Genomic DNA, 12,320 nt, shown 5'->3' with positions numbered 1-12,320 from the left:
TCCAGGGATGTCAAAGAGTAAAATGTTACATCCACAGTTTAGTAAGAACTATAATGATAATGCAAAAGAAAAAGAAGAATAAAAGAAATTGTTACATAAATGGTTCGAAAGTGAGTCTCTATATAAAAAGCATTCTATATAAAATGCATGTGAGACCATTATTTTGAAGAAAATTTGACAGTGTATATCAAGAGATCTCATAGAAGTTTACACCCTTTATTTTCATAATTCCTCTTCTGAGAGACAAAATCCAGAGTGATACCCTGACATTTAGAGCCACTTTTCTCCTCAAGACAGCTGCCAATTTTTGAAAGCAGCAGCTAAGAGGCTGAGAAGTTAAAGGTTTTTCTCAAGATTCATAGGACTGGGTGAATAAAAGTTGGCATTTTAGGGCCTATAAAAAAATGGAGGGTCACTGATAAATACTCAAGGCTTTCAGTTAGAACTACACACAAGAGTAAGGCTATATGCCAAAGACACCAGTCCAGTGTCAAATTATTTTACATTCTGATTTAATTTAAAGTGATTTGTTCTTAACTTAGATGCCTACCACAGGCAAAAGTAAATCTCAAGTGAAAAAATATTGTACGGAAACGTAAATTATCTCTGCAATTTTTTATCTGTAATACTAGGCACTAAACAAGAAAAAACAAGGTATACAAAAGATAAGAGTTGGCCAAACACCAAGATTAAAAGTGGACACCAGAAACAGGCCTAGAAGGTCCAGACATTGTGGTTATCTGACCAGTATTTCAAACTAACAATGACTGAAATATTCAAGTAATTAAATGACAAGATAAAAATTTTAACATAAACCTAGGAACTAAAAGAAACAAAAACAAGTTCTAAAAGTAAAAAAAATCCAATGACGATAATTATTATTTCAGTATATGGGTTTAACTACATTTGATACAGCAGAAGAGAGAATTACTGAACTAGAATATTTTCAGAAGTAAATATCCAGACTGAATCACAGATAGCAAGAATGTTATAAATAAGTATGAGACATATAAGGCAAGATTTTTTTTAACCTACTTCTAATTGAAGTCACTGAAGGAAAAGAAAGATTGAGGTAGAATAGTATTGATGGAAATTCAGAAGAGAATTTTCCAAGACTAATGAAAGACATCAAGCCAAATATTCAAGAAGCACTACCAATTCTCAGTAGGATAAAAGACAGAAAACAAACCAGTGAACAAACCTAGATACATTGTTAAAGAAAAAAGGAAAAAAAATTTAAAACAGAAAACATAAAAAAAGTCTTTAAGTCAACCAGAGAAAAAGGATATTTACCTTCAAAGAAACAACAAAAATATTGGCTGGTAGTTGGTTTATCAACAGAAAAATAAAGACACACTAACTAACTATCCATTGAGGACATTGGGACTGAAATTATAGGCCAACTGGGCAAAATTTGTGACTAACTAACTCTAAAATCACAAGAAATATATATTAGTTTTCTATTACTGCCATAACAAATTACCACCAACTTAGTAAATTAAAAATAACATGAATAGCACCCACTTATTAACTTGTAACCCAGTTCCCTAGGTCATAAGTCTGGGTTGTCTCAGTTGATTTCTTAGACTTTTACAAGGTCAAAATTAAGGTGTCAAACAGGCTTTTACCTGAACACTGAAATAAATCTGCTTCTAAGCTCTTCGAGGTTGTTGGCCAAATTCAGTTTCTTGTGGTGATAGTACTTCCTTACTGTCAGCGCAGTCACCCTTAGCTTCAAAAGGCCTCTCCCGAGTCCCTGCACAAAGGCTGCCACATCTCAGAGCCAGCAACAGTGCATCAAATCCTTCTTGTGCTTGGATTCTCTCTAACTTCCCTTCCGCTGCAGCTCTCTTCTGCCTCCAGCTGGAGTAAATTCTAATTTTAAGGGTTCATTTGATTACATTTATTCCACCCGAAATAACCAAAGATAACCTCCCTATCTTAAGATCCATAATTTTAGTTATATCTGCAAAGTCCTTGTTGCTATCTAAGACAACACTTTCACAGGATCCAGAGATTAGAAATGGACATCTTTGATCAAGCTATTTTGCTTACCACAAAGGGTTAAAGTTTAAAACAGTTAACACAATATTGGAAAAGAAAATGAGATGGGATTTGTCCAACCAAAATCAAGACTTCATCTAAAACAATATAAATTAAAACCATTTGGCATAGACATAGGAGGAACAGCTAGATCAACGGAACAGCTTAGAAAGCCTTACAATATTCAGAAACTTGCTATTGGACAAAGGTGACATTACCAATCAGCAGGGAGATGATAGACAATCTAATAAACATAAGTAGGAAAATTAGTTCCTTATATGAAATATACTGTCGCATATACACATATATACATACAAATAAAGCTGTTCAAATTCTTGAATATTTAAAAGAAAATATGACGTTAGAGCAGGGAAAGTTTTCATACCTAGGAACTAAAAGCAGAAACTATAAAGAAAAAAATGATAAATTTTATCATAGTAAAAATTTTAGAAGTATCAACTGTACCATAACAAACATTATAGATGAAGTTTTTTAGAAGTCTCTTCTTGCAGAAAATATGTGCATATAATTAAATACTGTGCTATGAATAACACAAATCAATTATAAAAATGTAAATTCAGAAAAGTGAGGGAAATGACATGAACGGGCAATTTATCAAAGAGGAAAACTGAGTAGCCAATAAGCAGCTTGTGTAACTGCCCTATAATCTGTAGGGAGCCCCACATGTTAGGTGCCAGAATGTAGGCAACCAGCCCCACATCCCACCCGTGGGTACCCTGAGTTCAGTGGTGACAAAGAAATGAGAAAAATACAGATTAAGAATACATGTAGTGGGACCAGGGAGCCAGTGCATAAAGGAGAGTGCAAAGGCCCCGAGCTCTGATCTCCCACAGTATTTATTGGTTACAATCACTTTGATCTATAGGGCAGGTGGTGGAGTGATGGTAGGGAGAGGGTGATGTGATGGTGGAGTGAATCAGTGAGCCAGAACTGATGTGTCATTCTAGATTGCTTACAAAGGCAGTTCGGGAGTTTCACAAAACAAGAACCTGTGGTTATCTTTAGCCTATTATCTATGTGCAGCTGGTGGAACAGGGACCTTACAAGGAGCTTACAAATCTGGTTACATCTTAGTTCAATGAAGGGGTTTTACGTTCTGGAGCACAATGTTTATGGTAACAGAGCCTAGGTCACCCTGCACCGGAACATGAGGCAGGAAGTTTGCCTACCTAGTGGCCTCCCTTAGTTTGCTGTAGTTTGTTGTTCCCAGTTTATGTGTTACTAATAACCAATTTATGTAGACACTCTGTAAGTCCTTTCTCCTTTGCTGATTCCCCCAACATAATCAGGAAGAAAATAAAATACAATGAGATTCCATTATGTACCTGTGATAGAAAAAAAAAAAAAAATAAGGCTGAAAATTTGAAGTGTTTATAAGGATATGGGGACCAAGAAGAGGAAATAGTATGTGTGCACGTGGTGAGTGAAGCCTGCAGCAGCATGAATTATACTTTTGCAAGGAATTCTTTATGATAGCAGTTTAAGCATAACGTAGGAAGTAAGGAAAAAGGGGTTAAAGAAGCTGACAGATTATGTAGGGCTTTGTTTGAATGCTGTAATGTTTGTGTTTTCTGTAGAAGGAAATGGTAAGATATTGAAGGATTTCCAGGAGGGAAGCGGAAATGTCAGGTTTGGATTGTACAAAGATTGTTCTGGAAGCAAAGTGGAGAATGTTCAGAAGCGGGTAGCTGAAGACAACAGTTAGGATGCCGAATCAGTGTCTCACAGAGACTATGAGAGCGTGATAAAGGCAGTAGCCATAGGGATGGAGAGAAGATGTAAATAGATGCCCCTAAACAGGAAGAATCACCAGAACTTGATCAGGGATAAGGAATGAAGGGTAAGAAACTGGGACAGTCATGGAAGTTTCAGGATTAGCCAACAGGGTAAATGATACAGTTCACTGGAAAAGTTTCCTGCTTGGAAGAGTAAATTTGCAACAGACCAAAGTGATGAATTCAGAGGTACGTTTTGGGATCTTATAGTCAGTTGTTTCTGTGGGTCTGAAGCTCAGTAGGAAGGTCTAGGCAGGAGATTAAGTTTTAGCAGTCACTGGTGTATTAATGGCTAGTAAACACTGTCCATGGATAACATCACCTATAAGGATAAATGGGGGAAATAAAAGAGAGCTAAGAACAGAATCCCAGGGATCAACATCTGGGAGATGGGTGAAGGGGCTGGGTAAAATCTGAAAAAGGAGCTGAAAAAGAATAAGACTGATAGAGGCAAAACAGTGGACTTTCAAGAAACAAAGGGAAGGGTTTCCAAAAAGAGGACACATCTGGCAGAGGCCAATACTGAGGAGACATGAAGATATGGACTAACGGTTGCCACTCAGTTTCTCGATTGTAAAGGGCACTGGTCATGTGGGTCTCTAGTAGAGGTAGGTGGTTGTGGATTGAGAAGTAAATAAGAGGTGATTTTAATAAGTGACATAGCCTTCTCCAAAAGCTAGGCTGTGATGGCAGTAGGAATTGTAAGTTGAAGGACTGTTTTCTTTTTTCTTTTTTTTAAGGTGATAGCCCCTCAAAGATGTGTACCCATTTGGGGAAATAGGTAGTCCAGAGGGAGAAGCTGGTGTTAAAGGAGATAGGAAGGACAATGAGGGGACTGAGTTGCTGAAGCATCAGGAGGAGGTGGTGACCAGAGGGCTTCACTGCAGATGGGAGAAGGGGCCTCTTCCATAGAAACGGGGTGGGCTACAGAGAAAAGGTGGGCTCAGCTATAGGTGAGCCTGTTTCTAAGTGGGAAGTGGGGACATGTACTTCTCTCTGATGGTCATGTTTTCTTAGTGAGATAATTTTCCAAGTAAGAGAATAGAGGTATGGGACAGGGATTTGAACATTGTTGAAGGATGGCAGAAGTTGCTGACTTGGCTTATGAAGATGACAACTTGCTGTCAATCAGCAAAGGCACAGGTGTAGTTGGAGACCACTAGTTTTTTGGTAGCAGCAATCTGTGTGTGTGTGTGTGTGTGTGTGTGTGTGTGTGTGTGTGTGGTGTGTGTGCACGCGCACGCATTTGCTAGAAGCACTCAGCCACCATGGTGTATACAGAATTTAAACACTCTGAATATTTAGGTCAAATCTATTTGAGATTTTACTAGTTGAGTGAGGCAGAAGGACAAGGATTAATATTTATGGAGTGACCTTGGACATGGGAATTAATCTCTCTAAACCTCAGTTTCTCTATAAAATGGGACTAAAAATACTACCTAACTGAATTGTTTTAAGAATTAAAGGAGATAATACAGCATTCCATACATTTTTTTAATGTGATCCTCAATAAGAAATATGTATGTTATTGTGAGAATTATAAGAGTTACTGTGAGTCTACAATGCCTTCACCAAAATACATGGGAACTTATGTATTTCCAAATTCAGAATTTTAGGAAAGGAAATTTTAGAACACATATTATATAACACTCTGTCAGGGATTACAGAAATATCAAAAATGAAACATCAAACTTTTCACAGAAAAACATATAAATATTCACATAAACTATGAACAAAGACTATAAATAGCTTCACCTCAGTTTTGGACCAGACTTTTGGGGGTTTTTTTGGAGCTTTTCGGACTTTGGTACTGCAGAAAATAAATTGTGGAGAATCACATAAAGAGATAAGTAGATAAATAATATAAACATAGACATACATATACATATAGAGATATTAGATATATAATGTTTTTCAGTACCTGGCATATAAATAGTATTGTTATTATTAGTACAGATATATTTTATTTTTAAGTTGAGGGTCCTCACCTACCAAAGTAATTTTTGATCTACTAATAAGTTGTGACTCACAATCTGAAAAATGCTGATATATAATGATATATAAATGATTAGCTTGATCCCTGGATCATACATAGTAAGCTCTCAACACAAGTTAAAAGGTGAAAAATGCCATTTTATGTTTCTGTAACATTTTTACCTTTCAAAAATCTTTTAATTACATAGTTTCTATTTATCTTCAGTCACTTTATCAGAAATGAATTAAATGATTTGTCTCTTGATCTACTTTTGAGAGTTTCATGTTTCAATGATTTTATCTTGAACAGTAGGAAATTTAAATTATTTTAATTCACACCTTCCTGTGGCTTTTATATCTTGACACCTAAAGTACTTTTTAGGTTTTCTTTATTTTATATGAAATAGATTATTTTATTGCGCAGATAAAGAAATAGAACTAAAAGCTCAAGCCATTTGTCTGAGGTTACAAAATGTATTATTTCTATGTAGAACTTGCCCAATAGTATATACAAAGACTTTCAAGCACTTTGTTATTCACTTCTTAAAGTGAGTCAAAGACACTCCTATCTGAATGCCCCTTATAATCTTTGTGTTTTATTTTGTAGTTCTCTTGGAGATGTTAAAATAGCTGAAGTGAATGTCAAGGGTTTGTTCATAAAGCTCGTTAACTCTTCCCTTGACAAAGAAATGGCAATTGGAGATCATATTCTCCGGCAAAATGTGAATGGACAAACAATTTCTTTGTACCAATTCCTTCCAAATATCATAATGCAGGCCAATTCCACAGTAACCGTGAGTATAAGAGTATAAATACTGTACATTAGAATTGTACACAACAAACTTATTGACACTGTCTGCCTGTGGCTCAGCACTGTCTCATTATCACTTGATCTGGATCTGAACATAAGATGCGAATTTGTTGTTGTTGATTAATTACACCACACTGTCCATCTTCTGGATGTAAATTAATACCCATAGTAAAATTTCCACAGCTGTCTTCAATTTTGTGTACAATATTTTGTTTTTATAATTTAACTATTAAAATGAAATTCCTTATTTCCTGAAACCAAGTAAATATAGACTTGAAAAGACAAGCAAAGAGATTATTTGTTTAGAGAACAGATAATTAGCTGATGCAAGAGGGTTCCTCTCTTTCTCGTTTTTTCCTTTAAGCCCTGTAGAGTAGCTGTTTGGTGTTACACAGCTTAACATTGTATATGCTAAAGTCATTATATTTTAAAACCTCATCTGTTCAGAAAGATTATGTCAGAGTAACCCTATGACATTTACAAAATTGTATTCGACTCCAGTGGTATTTGTCATTAACAATTTTCTTACAGGTATGGGCAGCAGCATCTGAAGCAAAGCATCAACCTCCATCAGATTTTCTTTGGAAAGAACAAGACAAGTTTAGAGCAAGTCCTGATTGTATAACAATCCTGTGTGAACCGAATGGCCAAGTTAGTTTCTGGTTGTTAACAGTCTTTTTATTTTTTAAATATTGTGTTTATTAAGCATATCTGTATTTTTTATCTTTATTTTGTACAGTGTGTCTAAGTGCATAAATGTCAGTAAATTGACTTTATGCCTAAAAGATTATTTTCTTGTCAATTTCTTACAAATTTACTTATTTTTTTTATTTCAGTAGTTTTGGGGGAACATGTGGTGTTTGGTTACATGGATAACCATGTTGTCAGGTGGGAGAGCACTCATTAGTTCGTAAGTGGTGGTATTCCATATTGTGTATATACCACATTTTCTTTATCCACTTGTTGCTTGATGAGCATTTAGGCTGGTTTTTCACTGAATGGATGAATGGATAGTTCTCCTTATGTTCCCCATTCTCTTAGCTCACTCAATTACTTTTTCATCCTTAAAAGCTTGAATAGAACCATCACTGAATGCCACAACACATTAGGCAAGTCAACAGCATTCTCTTCCCAATGTCAAAGGGCCCAAGAGCTACTTACAATTTGGCAAAAGTAATTCTGATATCTCATATTTCTAGGAAGGATCTTCAACTTTCAAAGTCAAGGGAGGATTTTATTTGTGATATTTAGCCTGAAGAGTGGGAGAAGGAAGGTACTCCATATGGGTCTTTTCTATTTATTTTTTCATTTCTCAAATATTTACTGAGATTCTTCTCTATTTTAGAGCTATGCTAAGTACTGGGAATATAACAGATTAAGATATAGTATCTGCACTCAAAAAACTAATATTCTAATGAAAGAGCTTATAGTATTAATTTGAAATGACTATACTCCCTATAAAATTTAGGGTTTTAGCAATAGCTTTGTGTAATTTTTTCCCAGTACTTGACAACTTTATATTTTCACTCAGGCTTTCTTTTGGTATAATATTAGCATAAATATATACCCATGGTTGCACCATTAAGATTCAAAGGTATTTTTTTACAACAACAAAAAAGTTAATCGTTTTTCAAAATATTTTTAGATCATTTTTACATACTTGTCTTTTTCTTATCCCCAGTCCAACTTACTATGCCATATAACTACTAACCCACAAAATATGTTAAGCATAATCTATCTCTGAGTTTCTTTTTTGCTGCATTTTAATCTATGATGAGATGGACTTTCCCTTTAAAATAGACTTGGCTAATTTCTTTTTCTTTTTTTTATTTTTTTATTTTATTTTATTTTTTTATTTATTATTATTATTTTTTTTTTTTTTGAGGCAGAGCCTCACGCTGTCTCCCAGACTGGAGTGCAATTCGCGATCTTGGCTCACTGCAACCTGTGCCTCCTGGTTTCACATGCTTCTCCTGCCTCAGCCTCTGACTAGCTGGGATTATGGGTGCACACCACCATATCTGGCTAATTTTTTTGTATTTTTAGTAGAGACGGGGTTTCACCCTGTTAGCCAGATTGATCTCGAACTCCTGACCTCATTCATGATCCTCCCACTTCGGCCACCCAAAGTGCTGGAATTACAGGCATGAGCTACCGCTCCCAGCCAGGGCTAATTTCTTAAGAGTCTTTTTGTGGGACCAGTTGTTAGATGGAAAGAGCACCCATTAGATGTAACTTAGCAGCCTTCACCCACTCAGCTTTAGATCTCCTTGTGGGCTTGAACTGAATTCTATAATACTTCTCTGATGGGGAAAATAAGGCTACACAATCTAAGTTATTTACTTAGATTAATTTTAACTGATGGGGACAATATGACTACACTACCTAAGTTATTTACTTAGATTAATTTTCAATGATGGTGGAAAATAAGGATATACAATCTGAGTTATTTACTCAGCCTCATAAGAGATCATTAGCAAAACCCAGTTCAGAATTAAGGCAGTCTTGTCTCTGAACTTTTTTCCTAGTTATCCACTGTGCAAACTGGTTTGTGGTTTCTACTTTGTATGTGTGTTGCTCCAGGCACTGAATGTCAAACCAGACAGACCAGACCCCTGAGCTCCTGGAATGCAGATTTTAATAAATTTTCATTCCTTGCAACTGAATTAGGCTTTATACTTAGACTATTCCTTTACCCAGTGATTTGAATAACTTTGCACATACAGGATCAGACCATTTCTGTGGGGTGACGTAAGCACAGATAACTGTGCCTGCTTATGAAAGACTGAACCTGATTGATTGAGCCATATGGAAAATATTTAAATATATTTTGTATCTGTCAGACATGGTACTAGAAAAAAGAACATAAGTATTTCACACTTCTTGTCCTCAAGAAACTCAGAGTCTACTAGTAGAAATTGTTATGTGATAATAAATAATTGTAATACAGTGAAACAATGCTTTAATAAAGTACATGCAGCCCAGGTCAGAAATATCAACTCTGTAAAGGAGAGCATTAGAAAAAGCATTGAGAGGAAGAGCCATGTGTTGGGAGTCTGTAGAGGGGAGGAGTTAGCCCACCTCACCTGAACCACAGTGATCTTACCGCTTTTCACCTCTTGGACTCTCCTCTTTCCATGCTGCTCCAAGCACTCTGCTCTAGCCACACTGGCCTCCTCATACTACTTTTACTTTCCAGTGCTTGACTGCTCCTTCACGCCACAGAGTCTTTGTGCATGCTCCTGCCTCCATAGATTCTCTTCCCTCCATTTTTACCTGTTAAATCCTACCTGCCCTTCAGAACTCACTTTAAGCCTTTTTTTTTCCTGAGTCACATCCCATTGGAAATTCTACCCCATGGTAAAGCCATATGCATTATTTAATCAACTAGAAAATATTTTCCTTGAATAGACGCAAATGTGTCTTTAAGTCAGTTTGAAATCCTAATGTAAGTATAGAGTTCTTTTTCTAATAAATTCATTTTCATTCTTACTTTGATAGCACTGGATATTACTATCTGCAACCCCCAGGTAAATTTTCCTCAAAAAGACAGGTTACTGCCTTTCCATAGATATGCTGAAACACAGACCCAAAGTATCATCATGACCCTGGAATTGCTTTCTATTTATATCATTTGTATGTAGAAAATAATCCGTATCTTGTGGAAAAAGTCACAGAGCCTGTAATCCACTGTCTAAAATAATAGACAGCTATACAGATCAGAATAGACTCTGTTTCTGGACTTGAATAATATTGTAAGATGGGGCAAAGAGAAGTTATATTACGGGTCTTTTTTTTTGCTTGAGACAGAATCTCACTCTGTTGCCAGGCTGGAGTGCAATGGCGCGATCTCAGCTCACTGCAACCTCTGACTCCCTGGTTCAAGCGATTCTCCTGCCTCAGCCTCCCGAGTAGCTGGGATTACAGGAACATATCACCATGCCAAGCTAATTTTTGTACTTTAAGTAGAGATGTGGTCTCACCATGTTGGCCAGGATGGTCTCGATCTCCGGACCTCGTGATCCACCTGCCTCGGCCTCCCAAAGTGCTGAGATTACAGGCATGAGCCACTGCAGCCGGCCTGGGTCATTTTTTAAAAGAAGCCTAAAATAAAGTATATCTTACACTACTTTTTGAGCCATCTTGTCACTAACATGGTAATGGTTAATATTCAGTACAGCTACAAATCTTATGGCTTAATATAAAGGTGGCTTTTAGTTTTGCTTTTCCATGTGTTAACTATATAGTTATTCTACTTTCTCATCTGTAAAGTAAGAGATTGTATAATATAATCACTAAGATCCCATGAGTCTATGGACCTTTAAAGCAGGGATAGATTTTTTTTTTACCAGTCACATTGTTGTCCCATTGGGATTTGGAGCCTCTAAATTACATGTGAAATAATTAACAAATGTCTTATGTTTATCAATGCCTGGTACTTTCCCAATGTATTGTTTTGCATTAGAGATCCAGATGTGGAACAGACCAGTCCTATACAGTAGGAACTCACTGAAGGGCTGTTTATATATGCCTTATTTCATTTGATTCTCAGTAATGTTTCAGGATTTTACAAAGGAAAAAAAAATGGGGCTTGGAAAGTTAAATGGCTTGTTCAAGGTCACATGACAAGTAACATGATCGAACTAAAATAAAACCATATCTTCTAGCTCCCAATAACTTTTCTGTTGTATGAAAAATAGTTTGCAGCTTTCATGTGGCCAACATTCTAGAGCTGAGGCTAAACTTTATCACATCATCATCATTAGTGAATATTTTTAAGTTCCTACAATACAGGGAAAAATAAAATACTGCCTTGTCTAGGAAAGGCACGCATCTCATTAAGGGAGGTCACACTAAAAAGATCATGAACATATTTTCAAAATATGATATGTTTGAGCTACTAAAAGGGAGGATTCCTAACTAATAATCTGTAACAAAAGTCCATTTTTTTGCTGTAATCTATGAAAATAAACTTTTTAAAAAAGAATTCATCTTTCTCTGCGGGAAGCATAGCCTAGCTGAGCTTGCCTTGTGTTGCCTTTATGTTATTTGTCAAGCCAAGCAGAGGAGTGTTCAGTGGTTACAGCGTAAAGTCCAAACCTCTACTTTGGTAAACTAAAAACAGATCACAAGAACAAGTAGAATGTTAGATCACTTTTTCCATGTTGAATAGAAATATAACTGTTAGTCTCTATACAGGATTTTCCTGAATAATTTCGGCACATGTATGTTGTGCACATGTCACATATTCAGGAAATCCAAGCAAACTCCAGCTTTAGTGCTCATGGGTCTCCTTAATACTCCCACCTAGGATTCTAGCCTGGAGAAGGTGTTTTCTTGTCCATGTCTCTAGTTCTACTGCCCATTTTCCCATCTCAAATAAGACACACACACACACACAGTGTCTTAAATGTTTAAAATCTTAACATTAATATTACCATTCCTTTTTGCACAGTTCTTTACAGTTATGAAATTCAGTAGCTGGATGAATTTTACAATACTCTAGTAAAGGAGTTCCCACTACCGCCCTCTCAGTTTTACATATGTTAGAAAGTAACTTACCTATCTGAGGTTATACTGCTTGTAATTTTCAGAACAGGAAATTAAGGCCAAGATGCCTTACAATATCTTCATCATGTAGTTCACTAAGCCACACACATAGGTAAATCGCACAATATAGTTCTTTTTTTTTTTTT

General features: G+C 36.1%; 1 protein-coding gene across 2 annotated transcripts in view; it reads left to right on the top strand.

Moving 5' to 3' along the window:
* The window catches only part of LMNTD1 (lamin tail domain containing 1), a 143,658-nt gene that overhangs the window by 109,446 nt on the left and 21,892 nt on the right, over positions 1-12,320 (top strand). Inside the window, exons 5-6 of one of the 2 annotated variants that reach the window (XM_037730896.1) lie at positions 6,421-6,607; positions 7,156-7,275. In XM_037730896.1, the coding sequence (XP_037586824.1) occupies positions 6,421-6,607; positions 7,156-7,275 (307 nt within the window). The remainder of the gene's footprint in view (positions 1-6,420; positions 6,608-7,155; positions 7,276-12,320) is intronic. The other variant, XM_017507031.2, reaches the window with a different exon arrangement.

This window comes from Cebus imitator, unplaced genomic scaffold (genome assembly GCF_001604975.1).
Source record: "Cebus imitator isolate Cc_AM_T3 unplaced genomic scaffold, Cebus_imitator-1.0 Scaffold367, whole genome shotgun sequence".
NCBI lineage: Eukaryota > Metazoa > Chordata > Mammalia > Primates > Cebidae > Cebus > Cebus imitator.
Note: the sequence above shows the minus strand (reverse complement) of the source record. Positions and strands in the feature narration are given on the sequence as shown.